The sequence below is a fragment of the Gallinula chloropus genome (assembly GCF_964237585.1).
Source record: "Gallinula chloropus genome assembly, chromosome: 8".
In the NCBI taxonomy this organism is placed as follows: Eukaryota; Metazoa; Chordata; class Aves; order Gruiformes; family Rallidae; genus Gallinula; species Gallinula chloropus.
The window spans coordinates 4,867,133-4,884,077 of NC_140093.1; the positions used below are offsets into that span (position 1 = coordinate 4,867,133).

Genomic DNA, 16,945 nt, shown 5'->3' on the forward strand with positions numbered 1-16,945 from the left:
ACCTGCTGGGGATGACGTGCTGTAATAGCCGTTATTGCACAGGACACACATGCTTTTTCACCTGTGCTCTTAAAGGACAACTCTGCAGGCTTAGCCTTTCGTACCATTTTACCTTTGTTTATTTTTTACACCCTTTAAAGCCACATAACAAGATGTAACATTAATCATCCAGGCTTTCTGTGCTTTGGGAGCAATCATCAAGCATATTCACAGGTCACCTCTTCGCAGACAGCAAAAGCAGCGCAGGGAGTTTTCTATCCCACTGCTCCATGTGCTACACTTTGGTTTGAGAGCAATCCTTGCAAAACATAGGTCAGTACAGACATTAATTTATTGAATTGCATGGGAACACATTCTGGTTTTAATTTTTACTCTCAAGAAGTAGCACTTATCTGTCAGTAGTAGGTAGTTTAGAATATAAATCTTGTCCAAAGAGAAAATGATTTTTGTCTTCAGAACACAAATGCTCAAGCAGTCTTTATCTGAAGTATCTTGTAGTGATTTCCCTTAACCTTTCTGTAGTTTGTTTTTAGAAGAAGGTGTGCTATATAACCATTTCATTTAATGTCTTACTTCAAACAGAAGGAAAACCAGAGGAAAGTGTTTTCTGGAGAATTACCTTGCTCTGCGCTTAATCCGGATCGAACTGTTTCAGGGTGCAGTGCTGTGCACACCCATCTACCCGTCCCTGCCTTGGCTGTGAGCTGCTGAGCAACCCTGCAGTTACAGAAAGCAACGGGCACCTCTGATGAAAGAGCCTCTGATGAGAGACACTGGACAGAGATTTTTACATCTGACTGATTAAACGTGAAACCAAAAAAGTCAAGTGAGGAGAAACACACGCCATGAAAATGCACCAGTAAGGAGCTGTGTGCTTACATGGTACAGAGGACTGACTTTCTAGCCTTATTAGTACCACAAGTATATTTTCTGAAAACAGGCTTTTGCTTTGTAGCTGCACTCAGGTCACCGAGCTGCTCAGGCCTATTTAAATCAAACTACCCTCCCTCCCCCTTGCTTTGGTTGGGGGCTTGTGGGGAGTCCTACATAATTTCTTCATTGATCTCCAGGGCTGCCCTTCCCTGGATAGGGAACCACAAACTGGAAATGTCCAATCTTTAACTACACATTTTCCATAGATTAAAAATAAAAAAGAGCAATAACCTGGAAGTGTGTAGAAAAAACCCCAACATCTAAAATGGAGGTTTAAACCATTATAACTGTCCCAAAGCAGAAGTAAAATACTTAGACTCTAGGAAGGTGGGTGTTTCTTTTTCCTGAATTTTTTAGAGCACCTGAAGACTATACACTGTGAGGTACAGACAATCTGCTTTCATCAGTTCATTTTAAAAGACAAGAAGACCAAAGAACAATTTTGGTTGTTTAGGCCAGATTTACAAACTCAGGATTAAGGGTTCTGTATGTATGGTACATGCTTTATGTATTTCACCACTGCAATGAGTAAGAGAGCGTTACTGTCAAGCAAACATTATTTCAGGGTACAAAAACACTTTGTTATGCCCTTACTAACGAATCTTATTTAATCCTTGTTATTAATTTACCTACTATTTTCCCTCACTTTCTTCTAGGGAGCCTGTCCTGGCCATTTCTCTGCTCCCAGGCAGTTGTCATCCCATTCTGGCAACCTTCCTGGTTCTTGAAGCTTAATGTCATTTAGAGGTTTGGTAATCACACATGTAGCTAACGTTCATCTTTCTAGACGGGAAGGATTTCATCCCCCACAAGGGCTCTGAAAGACCATATAAAAAGGACAAGACAAATAATCTGTATCCATTATGATTTATTCTCTACAATACTTCATTAGAGGATAGAGTTCAATTATTTACACTCAGAAGTTAATATATAGGTAGGAGGCAACCAAGTGTAATACAAAGAATTGGTCTGACATCTCTGCACTGAAGGTCAAAAGAGGTCTCCTGCTTTAAAGAAATAAATTAATAAAAAAAAAAAAAAAACCCCAAACCAAAACCCCAACAAAACAACATGTAGTTTCCAGAATACAAACAGAAAACAGCATTAAATAGTCAGTGAAGATCGCAGATGTTTGTTAATGTACGATGAAAACAAATTATTCTGTGCAAAGGTTAAAATGAATCTTAAGATTTTCCTACATATTTTTCTTTGTTCTGATAAATTGTAGATATGTGATATTTCGACAATGAAATCTTCCCAAACTGAATCGGCCTCAGTTGAGATTGGCTGTTGAAATTAGAAAACAAAATTTAAAAAATAGTTCAGAACCTCACAGTGGAAACGTTCCAACACTGACAGACTCCAGTGATCAAAGACATTCTTCTGTAGTTTACTGTAAAACAAAGACAATTCGTAATTGCAGTGAGATTATTTCTCAGTTGTGGCTGTCATGACAATAAGCCCTTCTAGACCAAAAGGCACTTGCTTCTAAGGATGAGTTAAATCCAGACCAAACCAGGTCACGGTTGCTTTGAGGAGGAGTAGTTCTAACCTGCTGTCCCAGCCCAGGAACCACAGAGAAATTCCTGCACCGATCGGTCGCTGACTTTGGCAGCCTCCAACCCGAGGCAACTCAAAGGACATTGTGTTTCTAGTTCACCTCTTTCATCCTTATGCATAGCTGCCACGTAATGATCTAGAAATGGGATTATTTCCTGAAACCACCTGTCCTTGTCACATATTTTCTGAGCTAACTTAACTACTGACACGCTTTCCAATTGATTTTATAGCTGGACCCTTATGGGACTAAAGCTGAGGGGGCCCATTTCTTAGGCAGCAGACCAACTTCTGATTTGCTAACCTCTCTTCTCACTGCAACAAGACAAGAACACAGTACATATTTAGAGGCATTTTTGTTTTTTTATCTTTTTTTCTTTTTTTTTTCTTTTTTTTTTTTTCTTCTTTTTTAACCAGACTGAGTGGGGAAGTGGAAGTGGGAGAGGGTAAGGCTTCCCCAGTCCCAAACCATCCGGCCTGCTTCAGACTTAAACCAACCAAGTCACACAACCATAAAATTCTGTTTTGAAACAAAAAAAAAAAAAGGAAAAAAAAAAAAAAAGGACAGCTAACCCTCCCCACCCTGCCCCTTTGTCATCCCCTACTCAAATGAAACGAAATTGGGAAAACACTATACACTGCTGAAGACACAGAACAGGGCAAACATCTGGAAAAGAAACGACGTAGTTGAAAAGCCTGGCACCGTGTGCCTGCATGACCAGTCTCACCGAGCGTGCTCAGGGGTGAAGTTTTAGCACCATTTTTTTGCCTTTTTTTTTTTTTTTAACCTTTTAGAAATTAAAATTCTAGAACACTTGAACAGTAATGAGTGTAGCCCTATGTATTGTACTGTTTGACAGCTGAAAGGTGGATGGTACGTCCAGAGCTGACCCCACCCTCCCCCATCACTACGCGGCACCTGGGAGAGTAATTACAAACCACTCGAGTTTGTAACAAGACCCATTTATTCGCAGCAGCAGCAGGAAATCAGGAAACAGTCCCTTAATCTTCGATTGCTTTTCGACATCACAAGGGAAAAGTGGCAATTTGTAAGAACGACCCAGTGTGGGAGGAAAAGCTGGGTCAGTATTGCACTGTTATCTGGAACAGGACCCCCTCCCTTCCCTCACGCCTCTCCTCCGGCAGGAGAACGTGGCAACAGCGTGAAGCAAACCCTCCCGAGCCTGGCTGCTTCTCCGGGAGCAGGAGGAGCAGCAGCGCGTGGTTCTTGAGCTTTCCACCAGCCCTACTCCCTGCTGTGCCAGGAGAGGATTTCAGGCCTGAAACACCAGCCAATTTTTAAAAGCCATCATTACCACACGCAAGGAAACTTTAACTACGAATGCAGCCAAAGAGCCAACACTCTGCTACACACTTGTGTCTTCTCTCCTGATCATTGTCGATCCTCTAGAAACTTGGAAAACCAAACAAAAAAACCCACAACCCCACAAAGTGATATTTTGAAGTCCAGTGACCTCACTGAGCGAGCGTCATAACCGAAGAGTATATGACATCCCTCAGCAACACCAGAAAACGTCCGTCCCTCTTAGATGAGAGTGTATTTCTTGTAATCACCAATGCCAGGAGGAGAAGTACAGGACACAAAGGAGTTTCACACAGTGGGAGCAACACCAGTTTCCCCACTCACTGCCTCGATGCGGGAATGACTGTACACTAACTCACCAGTGAAACCACACAGCTCTGTCTCAGAGGCCTGCTCACACTGCAAGACGCAACAGCTCGGTGGTCACACCAGAGAAAGCGGCTGCCCTATGGAAAGGAAGGTCCCCGAGACCATTAGTTTCAGTTAAACAAGCTTCAGTCACTAGTCTCACGTGTACAACTTACAGCTGGTGCCCTGCAGATCCCTCCTCACCCCTCACCCAATGCGACTCTTAAATGCTCAGACACAAAACTTGGTCATAACAGAGGAGACCATCCAGGGATGCTCAAGCACCTCGTCCTTTGCACACACAGCCTGTGCCATGCTGCTCTCTTAGAGGGACACAGCATTCTATTACCACAGCCAGCTACATCTCAATGCACCATCTAAAACCCCACAACATGGTCAACCAAGGGGGTTTTTAGAGAGTCCAACCTACAGTGGGGTCTGATAATTAAAGCCTTCTAGGGTTTAGTTAGATAGTGGATTCATCAGTGATACCATCTGAAGGTTTTTCACATCTTTAAGCGTTTTCTGTCCGCGAGGATGGGGTGCTATCCAGGTGTTCAACCCTCCCCAATATCACAATGTCTGCCTGCGATGAGTGGGGACTGCAATCAGCTCTTGGTACACAACAGATACCAGAGGTTAAAAAAAATTAAAAAGAACCTAAAAAAATGTTTTGTTGGACTCCGTTGCCCAGGCTGCCAGGGGAATGCTCCTACTTGATCTGGGGGGGCTTCCGTAACGAACAACTCAAGTTTCTGGAGTGTTGGTAGCACACAAGAACGGATCGGTCCGAAGTGGCACTTTCACTCCTAGAGGTCTTCTGCACCTCTCGACAGTTCGTAGGCATGGAGCCCCAATCCAACTGAACCCCCGTTCGGAGGGAAGGCTGAGATAAGGCTTGGGCCCCTGAAGTTCTGTCATGCTCTCGTTCTCCCCCCAGGTCAGCTGGAAGGCAGACTTGGCAACGGAAGCTAGCATCATAAAATGGTGCAGTAATAGAAGTAACTGGACCAGGAAGAGGAGGCATCCGCCCCAATGATGTCGTAGCCGTTGGCAGCAACTGGGGAGTGGGACTGGTCATGCAGCCGTGTGTCAGGAGTAATGATTGTAGAGGGGGGGGGCATGAAGAGTGCCATTCTGGAAACAATGCTGACGGGAAGCCATGTATTCTGCGTAACTGATTGTCACCTTCTCACTGCGGTACCTGTGGAACAGCGTAGGAGAAGAATTATGTAGGCAGACTATGTGATACAAAGGGACTAGCCATAAAGCTGCTTCTCCCAGAACACCTTTGAGCTCACAGCCAGTAACGACCGAGAGGAACCCCCCTAACTTCAAACACTCCCTTGATTGATATTGCCTCAAGCAACAGTCTGAATAACCTGTCTAAGCTTGAACTCGCTTCAATGTCCCAAAAGCAGAGCCTGACACAAGGCAAGGGGACTCCCGAAAGTAGCACACAGGAAACAAGTTATCCTGCTGTGTTCTTTTCCTCCACTTGTTGTGGGAAAGAAAACAAGGGCATGAAGTTTTCTGGAAGGAGAGTCTGTTTCAGAGACTATGTAACCAGTATTTGTTTCACTACTACTCACTTCTGTGGCTACCTTTATATTTGAAAGGCTAGTGAAGGAAAATGATGGGAGAGGTGGGTAAAGGGAGGTTTATTATAGTCCACATGGTACAATCAGAATTTGCACATCATGAAGTTCCTTTGAGAGACCAGAGATTTCCAGGTGCTTCTAAAACATGCTATGTGACAGATTAACTTCAACACGGTCAGGAATCACACTAAGTCCATGTCACATCAGATTTAAAACAGAACAAAGCCCAAACAAACCCTTCACCCTGTCTTCACCTCTTACAAAAAAACCCCCTCACCCCAGCCCAACCCTGCACATCCACCTCATTTCTCCAGAGGTAAGGAATGACCTGATAACTTAGCGTTTCTATACAAAACCCAAATGTCCCACTTTTTACTAACATAAAGGGAGCTGAAACCAATAGGACAGCTGGGGGGATAGAAAAGCAAGCAGATTCGGAAAACCAGCCAAATTCGAGTGCGGTTTGGTTTTAAGACAGCTGTCACCTCTAAATAGCTGCACCATCCACAGATGAGCACACTGAGAAAAGGAAGCTCATTGTAGAGATGCAGAAAAATCAACCTTTTCAGCTTTCAAAGGTTCTGCTGCTTTTGATCTTTCATGTGGGTGATAATATTTAATGCCAGTGGCGCTTATCTCCGAAAACACCAACGGCACGGACTGCGCTTCATTCCGCATACGTCACGGCCCTGAGAGGCGGCATTTCCGATTTCATCTTTCAGACTACATCTCTCACCTTAAAGAGGCTCAAAGACTTAAATCACACACACCCCTTTTAATTACTCGCAAAACACTGTAAAGTCAGATTTAAAAGATGACAAAATATATCAAAGTTACCTGGTGAGTTTAATCGTTTTCCTAAAATCATTGGTAATCGGAGCCTTAAAGCCACCTTTCCTGAGCAAGGAGTCTATGGTCTGGATCTGATCCCAGTCTGTTGAAAAATAGAAGCAGCGGAAATTTTTTTGACATAAAAATGACGTTTCAGAAAGCCAAGAGATGCATTAAAAGGCCTCTAGAAAAGCAACTGACAGGAAACTTTGAGCTCCAGAAATACCAGTGCTGAACTGGAGGTACGCAGCCTGACGCATGCACGCTACCTGCACATGCCAACCCCTGTTAACTCCTACGGGAACCACCACGGTCTACAGAACAGCAAGTCCGCTGTCCGTATGACCTCTCTCCTTACCAAGGCCCGTGCCTTGCTTCTGTTGTAGGGACCCCAAACTAGTTTTAATCACGTGCCACTCACGTTTAGCTCTCTAAGCCTTAAAATAAGGTCGTACTTAGCTCTTTACACAGACAAATTGGGATCAACCTGATGCTTCTAGTGACAGCACAGTGCACTGCTATGTGAGAGATCAGAGTTAAAATTCCTACCTTAGTCTTTTGCCCCAGAGCCAGGAGGATGCGACCACTCCACTCTGCTAGGTGGAGGAAAGGAGGCAATATTTTGAGCAGTTACCATGGTGACCACTACTATATTTGAGTGGAAAGTGTGCTCCAGAGGGGCCCTGTTTTCTGCCCTCATCTGGAGGATGCTACTTTAGCAAGAGTGAGGAGGAAAGGGACTCTCCTGTTGGTGCTGTGCAGCCTGCAGTTATCCTAGTTGGTGGGAGAAACATAGAAGAGGAAAGATGCAATGCTGGATGAAGCTGGAAGACCCACACTTTGAGATCCTCTATTTCTTAAGCCCTAAAGCATTTTACACTAAGATACAGCTGTGCACAGATGCGGAATGAGTGAAAGGCCAGATGAAAACCCAGCAGCAGCTGTATCAGATGTCAGTTACCCAGATTAAGCCAGGTGGCTCCATGGCACTGCTACGAGGATAGCATTGCAATCCAAACCCAAAATCCGTAGGTTTATGTTACCCAGTTCTGTGACACAATGTGTTGACATGTTTGGCTGCCATCTCAAACCCACCTTGTTCCTTAGCAACCTCAGGTAAATACGTGGCTGTGCGTTTGACACCTTTCTCATTGATGAACTCTATTCTGATCCCATGGATCCCAACCTATAGATGGAAATGAACAGCCAAATAAGAGGTGTTTGCTAGCACTGCGTCCATGATTGAGTCGTCATTCCCACCTCACTGTGCCTATCTCTGTACAGCCAATTAGGCATTTGCCTAGCTAAGGACATTCTCTTCCCCGCTCCCTGCCCTTGCTGGGAGGTCTCACAAGCATCTCCTTTAGCAGCATGAAGGACCTGGGCCGCCTTCCCGGATGAGCTGACTAACCAGCCTCTCTGCCTCTCCTCCTGAAGTCAGTCCTGTCAGCAGCCTGACAGTATTTTATCTCTTACGGTGGGTAAGACAGACAAGACCTCTACAGTCTTGCCTAAAATAGCCCAACCACTAAGTCCATATCCAATCTTTGGTGAACTAAATGCATTTCCACATACTAGGTCCTGAAATAATGATTAATACCTTCAGTCTTTACTTTCTGTTCCCAGTTTCTATTCACAGCATCCAAATACCTCCCCGGGTTTTACCTAAGTATTTACACCCATGTCCTGTGGGGCCAAACCCATAAAACATTTTTGTGCCTCTCTCGTTCCCATTCAGATCCCCTCCCAACCAGACACATGCTGCCAGCCCATCCTCCTCCTCCTCCCTTCTGGGTGTCCAGCCCCGTTTCTTCTGTTCACAGTCTCAATGCCCGTACACCCCTGTAACGAAGGAGACACATCACCGTGTACTAACCCGAACCCGAACAGAATGAGAGAGTGATGCAGAGTTCCAAATGCACCTGTTCTCACCTCCCAGTCCAGGTAGTCACTGGCATCCTCAAAGTTAGTGAGGAGGGAGACAGAGCAGAAGAGTTTGGGCAGCTCCTCGCGGGTCAGGGGGGGGAATCGGCTGTCCTTAAGTGCACTAGAGGAAAGAAACGATATATTGCTTAATACAAACACCTAATTAACGAGTCAGATGCTCGGCTATTCCCTTTGATTACGCCTCTCTGGAGCCTGTTTCTCTTTGCTACTGCAGAGACAGTTATTTGCATCTCTTCCTCATCTAATGAGCGGGACTACGCAAACACCAGCGCGGGCTTCCCGAGGCGGCCCTCCACTCATGGCAACGGGAGGCACCAAAGCTGCTAGTGTGCAAGCCAGATTTGACATCAGCCTTAAAGTGTTACCCAGATTCACCTGCTGGGAAGATGTTCTACTCAATCCTGGTGTTACCTCACCCTAACTATCCGATGGATATTAAATTGATTTTATTTTACTTTATTCTGAAGTGTATTAAATTGAACTACGTTGACCCAACACCTTAACCTTGAATCCTTATAGATCTTCAGCACATTAAACTACCCTCAGATTTATTTCGTTTTCAATGTAATTACCTGGTTAATGTGTATTCCCTGAGTCCTGAGTGAAGATTCATGGCTGAAAAGGTCCCGATGCAGCCACGAAGCCGCTTGTCTCGCCCCGTCTTCCACGTCACAAAGAGTGGACTGAAAAGGCAAAAAAGAAATACTCCAGCTTCTGGAGACACTTGGTGGCTTGGGGGAGACCAACAAGGTGTAGAAGAGCAGGTACATGTACATTTTTTCTCTCTCCCTCTATTAAAACCTGGCAGGCACGTTTTCTCACCCGCTATACAGCAATAAGAACCCCCCAACATACCCCCAAATGCAAAATCCAGCGCCCAGCCCCATCTTTTTGACACACTCCCTTCCCTCCAGCAGCTCTCTGTAAGCTCCCCACCAACACTTTCCTGTCCAGACTCTGCAGTGTCCTCCTGTGAGCGACACGGTTATTTCGCCCTACTGATTACCTCTGTGAGTAACAGCCTCACATAGCAGCATCTACTCATTTACATGACAGCCCCTATCAATGTTAATACAGGTGGAGCAAGTAAGATTACTTATTTGCCATTCCACTGAACCTGAAAGGCCCTCAAGCAGTCTGCAAACCATCTGTAACGCAGGTTTGCAATAAAAGCACTTCCACTCACCCCTCCTTTTTTTCCCACCTTTTGCCCCAAGGGGACAGAAAGCAAGCCTAGGATACCCCCCCCCCCCCTTATTTCCATGAGGATCTGACTGCTATGTCCATCCTTAGTGCTCAAATGGTTTACACTCCCATCTTTTGCTTACCTGACATTTGATTTGTATTTACACAAATTCTCTCCCGTTGAGCCCACATCTAAATCACTATATTGTTCCTACTCAAACATCACTCAGATTTCCACGGGTGTAACGCTGGATTTGCAAACCCAGCAGGCTTGTTTCAAGCCAGAAGCCATAGTTAAGCCTCCAAAAGCACAAAGTTCAGTACAACCATACACAGAAGAGTGCTTACAAAGAGGTACATGAGTAAAGACGGCCGTGAACACTAAATGCAGGAAGTTCACTGCTGCAGAAGCAAATGAAGTTGCAAACGGCAGTGGAGAGAACCAGCAAGGGAAGGAGAACAGGGGCTGCAGCCATATAAGAATGCCCAAACATCTGGGAAGTTTTGCAAGGGACCTGATGAAGCTGATCTAATTATAAAAACACGATGATGGGCGTTGCTGTGTCAGGTTGCATAGTGCTGAACACGCGATGTGGTCGCTTTGAGCCCAGACATAAACGGGAAAGCTGTTAGTGACCCCACAGCCCAGTCTGTGGATTTCCACTGGACCTTACAAGAGACATAGTGTGACAGAAGACGTGCAGTGTAGAGAGAATGATACCCTGAAATCAAAACAACACTGGCAGGAGTTCTAAAACATGAAACCAGAGTAACTGCTTCTACATCGGAGTGCAGCTCTTGACAGCAATATATTTTTGCTGCAAACGTTACAAAAAATATGAAGGGATTCTGTCCAGACCACAAAACTGGTATGTAACGTGGATGGTTTCTCAAACACAGACAACAGAGCCTCATATGTCTACGCAGTTGGGACATAGTTCAAACTGCAGTGATAAAGCAATGCCCACTGATGTTCCTCAGAGCAACAACAGAATGAAAAAGCTCTATCATAGCATAAATCAATCACTCAGGACCTAGTTACCAGCTGGGACCCATGGCAGAAGCACTACCCAAAATATCACTTAAGGGCTGTTTGCTAGCTGGGAAGGACTTTGCCCACAGAGGAAGCAGAAACATTCTTCCTCAGCCATCAGCCACCTTACGGTTGCTTGCCCAAGACAGGATTTACTGTCCTGGTTTTCCAACATGACTTCGAGGCACTCGCAGGGATATTAGTTCCTCTGCGCTTGCATCTAGCTACCCTGTCTTCAAACAGAAGATGGGAATAGAGGGTAGGAAATACCCCAGAAAACTTACCAAAATAAACTAAGAGACTAAACTTCTTTCTGAGAAACACTTGCTGTCACAAGCTCAGTGGAAATCTAGCTTAATCTAAAGTTTTGAAACCATTACTGAGCCCAGGTGACACTCATCCCTAACAGAAAAAGAGGAGAAAATTAAAAGCATCATTGACAGAATACAAGATTAAGTGAATCCCTACTCTTCTCAGGTTCAAGTTATTAATTCACATCTCTACCTCTTCTTCCTTAATAAAAAAAAAAGCCAAGGAAAGTTTCCCAAGCTGTGACACAGTTTTCTGCATCTAGAATAAAAGATCTTACCAGAAAGGACAAGATAATTACATTCAGAAGGCTGTCACATTTCAAAAGATCTTAAAGCACATTCTTACCAATTCTTCTCTGTGGTCATAACAACTGAAGCATGAAAAGTTTGTGGTGATTTTGTGCAAGTATTTAAAATTTCACTATAACCAAGTTTTTCACTGCAGAAAAGACATTGCTTCTCTACATGAGGAATAAATGCACTTAGTGTATTGTGGGTGCAGGCAACAAGCAGCCAGCTGTTCCAGGCCCCTCCCTGAAAGGTGTATTTCCCAGACATACTGAGAAGAGTCACAATGATCTCTTGCCTGTGCTCACCCAAGAGCACTTACCAACACTTTGTGGTCATATCCCAAGCAGATTATGTCAAGTGTTTCTTCCCCCACACACTACCACAAAAACTCTACTTAGGTGTGTTTGGTGACAGTCTGGGTGGGCTGAGGGGGGGTTCAGCAGCTAACAACCAGGCTCTCCAACTGCAACCTCAAAAGAAGTTTTGAAGTAGCAAAACACACATTGTTCAAGCCTGGATTTGTACCTGCAGTACAGATATTTACCACAGAATCCCTAGGTTGGAAAAGACCCTTGAGATTGAGTTCAACCATACCCATCCTCTACTAAACCAGATCCCTGAGCACCTCATCTACTTGTCTTTTAAATACATCCAGGGTTGGTGACTCAACCCCCTCCCTGGGCAGCCTGTTCCAAGTGCCTGACAACCCTTCTGGTGAAGAACTTTTTCCTAATGTCTAATCTGAACCTGCAAGTGTCTTACTATCTGTCTTGCACGGCAACTACAAACTTGCCCGGCGTAGTTGTAGCATCAGTTCATAATACCTACTGGTACAAAAAGAATAATCAAAGTCTGAAGCACGAAGGTGGGAAATGTAATCACAGTCACCTATGGGCACGCTGTATGGGCTCCACATTGCCACTCTGCAGTCCCCTGAACAAAGGGGATGTTTTCTTCACTTGCTGAGTTACGTTGGACGTCGCTACAAGCCTTGCAATGCCACCATCTCTACAGCCATGTGTGAGCCTCACTGCTACTGTGCAGGTGAGGCTCCCTTACTGCGTACCCTGCTACCTGCTCCGTAACTCCCATCAGGGTTCTCGTCCATGTGGATGCTCTCTAAAGCTGGTAATTGGAACTCATGGAGGTTTTTAAGTCATAGCCCTGTAACTTCTTTGTTATTACCCTGTTTATGCAGAATTCTGACATTCATGACTACTTTCTTCTTTACTTTAGGGTCCAGCACCAATTAGAACACGGGTAGGGACAAAGCCATGCACCTTTCTGTTCCCTTCCATCAACAGTTTCTGTTCTGGCTGCCTAGAGACGCTCCGGGCACATACCTTTGTTTTGCTCAAAGATCTCTGACGCCCACATTAATTATGTTACAAGGGTCAAGAAGGCAAACTACGTCTGTATTTTCACTTTGTTTACTCAAACATTTGAGAATGCCTCCCCTGAAGTTCATTACATTACTGCCTCAGCCCTGACAGATCACCCCTGCGTGCCGCTGTACAAGCAGGCAAACCCCTTCCTTCTCCCCAGGGTACAGATGGATGTTTGCCAGAAGGAACAGCCTCAATGTTGAAATACAAGAAAATGCAGGTAGGTATTTGCCCCGAGGGGAAAGAAAAGAGAAGAGCTGGTATTGCTTTGGAGCACTGGTCTAAAAGACTTCAAAAGTATCAGCAGAGAAAGGCACAGTGAATGATTTCTTATTTTTATTTTTTGCTTTTCAAATGTGGGTGTAAGAGTCAAAGATTCCTGCAAGAAGGCCCTTCTTGAAACTAGACAACAGGAACAGCAACAAAATCCAGCTAGGAATCTCCTTTAACACCAAAATAATGAATGTGTAGAGAATAATCTCCCTTACTGACTTAAGAGCAGAACAACAGAACCCCTCTGCATTTCCAGCGAGGAAACAGCAAGCAGAGTAACGTGTCATTTCCTTAAAGCAGTCTACTTAGCTTAGGTAAGAAAACAACATCAGGAAGATTTCAGGCTGGGGAGTCGCTGGAACTGCTCTATATTCTGTTCCAGAGTATTCCTCCATTCACTTGTATTTCCAACATTAAACAGCTCAGTCTGTGGTAGCATTCTGAACACGTATCCACGATCCCACTCGGAGAATAACTGCAGGGACACACAACCTACATCGACACCGACAGCTGATAAGGTGGGGAGACATTCAACGCACAGAAAAAGCCCTTGACCTCTTTAAGCCATTGTTCCTTTACGTCAATTTAACAATTCATTAAGTTAAATTAAGGATGTCAACAACTTTGTATTTTACCTGCTGTTCCGGGGGCAGCCCCCGGAGGAGCGTCAGAAGGCGGCTCTGTCATTGATCTCCCCCTTATAATTCTTTCACCAAACGTTTTAACAACATTAAAAAGCTTCCACACCCACGTATTCAACCCTCAGACCAACACCAGCTAAATCTCAGCAAAGTGAAATACCTTCACAAATCCTTCTCCTCATGTCTTCTCACACCACACACCTCCTTTCCTCATAACCTTGGTGTTGCCCTTAAAAGTTCACTCTCTCCCTTTCTCCCTGGGATGCCACACAACCAGCACTACCTCCCTAACAGAGTTTCAGTTCAGCTGATGGCAAATTCCTTTGTTCCCTGCCCCATTGAACCCCTTAACTTGGGCAGCTGAGCGAGTGTCCTCACCCTGTTCTCACCAGCTCGGCACTTGCTTCGCGATGAGCTGGGAAATCGCTTCAGCTTCTTTCTTTATTCCCTTCCACCTGCTTCATGGAAGGAAGTCTCTCCCCACCTCGTCCCTTCACCACACTACTGCCTGGCGTTAGAAGCAGGATCCCCTTCCCATCAGTGACATTAGTTTACCGTTTTCTCAAATCTCCAATTTCAGTTCTACTGGTTCTTTTAGTGCATCTTACGGGAGGCACCGAGCAGAGGAATCTCTTTACAGAGAAGGGAGCAAACTCAAACAGAACCTTATCACCAGCCAGGTCTGTGCTCTTGATAGAGTGTGCAACACCTCATGCAGCACGTCGGGCTGCGCACTGAGGAAGCACCTCGCGCCTTCTGTTGAGCCAAGCACGCTTCTCCCTCAAAAGGCCCCTCCTGAAAGCTCCACTCATCACCAGCAAACGCAACGGAACAGTTTTTACTCCGTGGTGCACTAACAGTGCATCATTTTTGCTTTCTGGAAGACCAAGGAAGCAGAAGAACGCAACCCCTCCTTCTTCCTCCCCACACACCAGCATCCCCGTTTTCCAGGGGAAACCCCCTCATCCCTCCCCTGTGAAACCAGAGCTCTGGGTGCTGGTTTCTCAGCTTTCCATTCCGCCCCAGCACATGGATTTACTCACTAGGGGTCATTGGTAAATCGAGGAAGTCGTGGCTGAGGGAAACCATAGAGATGACAGTAGAGTACATCAAAGCAGTAGCAGCACATCTCCGCTGTCACCACCAGGTTCTTGGTGCTGTTGGCAGTTCCATTGGGCCGAGTAAGCGGGCTCAGAGCTCCTGATGTGGGATTCATTCGAGTAATTGGGGAATTTCCTGGGCCCAAAGTCAAGTCAGATACGTTCTCCCTTCCATTATTCCCATCCGTGTGCTGGTGGTTCTGAAGAGGACCTGAACTGGAGCCTGGTACCGTTGCGGCCTGATTCCCATGACTGTGCGTTCCACTCCCAGACAATTTGGGCTTCTTTACCCCACAACAGCCAGCTGCCAGCTTGGGTTCAAGTGGAGGAACACAGCGTCTTTTTCCCATCCTGCTTCAAAACTCGCTGCCTGGAGCACTGCAGAACCCTGGCAAGGAGGGGACAGGGGGTGAGGGGAAGAAACAAAAGAAGAAGTAGTAATACACAGAACGGTTACAGGTGGAAAACCAACAGCTGCTTCCTCACTTCTGCCAAGGTGTCAGAGCTTCACTTGTGCAACAAAAAGAGGAAGAAACCCCGGCACAGCCAAGTACAGACCTAAGGCCAGTTCGGCGAGCAGAACGGGAGCTTCCACGCAGAAGTGGAAGTGGAAATGCCACAACTGCATTTCCCCTCTCCCCATCCTCAGCAGAAGAGTGACACCAACTCCGAGCAACACCTTTGGGGCTGGGCTCCCAGGGGTGCTGCCCCTGATTTAGCACCAGCCTAAGCAAGACACAAAGAGAAGCTACGAGCGCTGAACTGCCATCTTCTACACAGCAGGCTATTTATCCAGACCCCCGTGAGCTACAATCTGTGTTTACTTTCTAGGAATAAGTAAATTAATAGAGCTTGTAAGTACATGAGTAGCGTGGAGAGTCACAGGCAAAGCTACAGGGGAGGGGAAGAGCTGAAGACAGCACATGGTCTGAACAGAGGGAAGCAGCAATGGCAGGAAATCGACATGGTATAAAACCAACCCAGAACAGCATTTTGCTCGCAAAGAAGGAAATGCAAGCGCTTGCATCACAAGCAGGGGCGGAACAAATGCAGGAGGAAAGCCTATGCAGACCAAAATGAGCAGAGCAAAGATCACCATACGCCAACAGGGGGAACTTACTAAGTGTCATACTGTCACCACCATGAGATCTGAACACACAAAGGGAGGGAAAAACACTTCCCCGCCTGCCAGAACATGCAAGAGACACTCAAGGCACGGAGAATGGCAAGGAAAACACCACAGAGAACTGGAAGTCACACTCGGCTCCGGTGAGCACCGGACTGCTGCTCCTTTGCCAGCCGGAGCATCCCTCCAGCTACCAGGCACTGACCTGATGGCTGGACTGATACGCAGAGGGGGTGAGGTCACGGCGTGACAGCTCCCTTCTCCGCATGTGCAAACAACGTCAACTTTAATCCCTGAGGTCCCATCGGCCGATGCAAGACTCCCGAACGCTGCTGGATCCTGAGCTGGACCAGGACCGGCGTGAGCCGTGCCTCGACACAAAGCACGTACGCTTGCGGTGCCGGCTTGGTTTAGGAATCCCTCTGCCTCGAGGTTTTACAGGAGCCCTACCGAAAATTTCTCCCCGCAGATCTCCACCTTCGCATCAACGCCAACAAAAACCAACCGCAAAAAAGCAAAGGGGGGGGGGGGGGGGGGGGGGGGGGAGAAACAAACCCCAAACCCAACACAACCCAAAGAACAAAGCCCCAGAAAAACGCAACTCTGGCAAAGCAAACGCGTCGTTTCTTTCTTCGGAGCCTTTCAAAAGTTCCGCGACTGCGGCTCAGCAGAGCTGCCGGGACCGGCGTTCGGGGGTTGGGGGGAAGGAGGTAAAGGACGGAGAACACTGACGAGCCTTCCCGGAGGGCGAGAGCCGCGTTCGGGGGATGGGAAGGAGACAGGGGGAACGGGTGTTAGGACACACCGCACCAGCTATTCGCTTGGAACCGTAACTCCCCATCTCAAGCCGGGCACGGAAGAGGACTTCGCCTCCTCGGCAACAGAAGGGGCCTAACAAAGGCGGCCGCACCGTCCGGCTCCGGGCTTTTTCTCCCCCTCCGCCGGAGGCCTCTCCAAGCCTCCGAAGCCAACCCACCCGCCACGGAACGACGCCGGTTTAGCAGCAGATAACGAACCCGAGGGGGCCGGAGGGAACGCTGACTCCGCAAAGGGCCTCAG

The 16,945-nt window shown here is 46.4% G+C and overlaps 1 protein-coding gene across 2 annotated transcripts; it reads right to left on the minus strand.

Moving 5' to 3' along the window:
• Positions 1–5,177: 5,177 nt before the first annotated feature.
• AMMECR1L (AMMECR1 like) lies at positions 5,178–15,110 on the minus strand (the record flags this gene model as incomplete). Of its 2 annotated transcripts, XM_084267552.1 has the most annotated exons (6): positions 5,178–5,366; positions 6,601–6,697; positions 7,690–7,780; positions 8,527–8,641; positions 9,114–9,224; positions 14,704–15,110. In XM_084267552.1, the coding sequence occupies 6 exons, from the start codon at positions 15,108–15,110 to the stop codon at positions 5,255–5,257; spliced, it is 933 nt and encodes a 310-aa protein (XP_084123678.1). In that variant the 3' UTR covers positions 5,178–5,254. The 2 variants fall into 2 exon arrangements, with proteins under 2 accessions (XP_084123678.1, XP_084123679.1); XM_084267553.1 differs by lacking the exon at positions 9,114–9,224.
• Between the last annotated feature and the right edge of the window lie 1,835 nt (positions 15,111–16,945).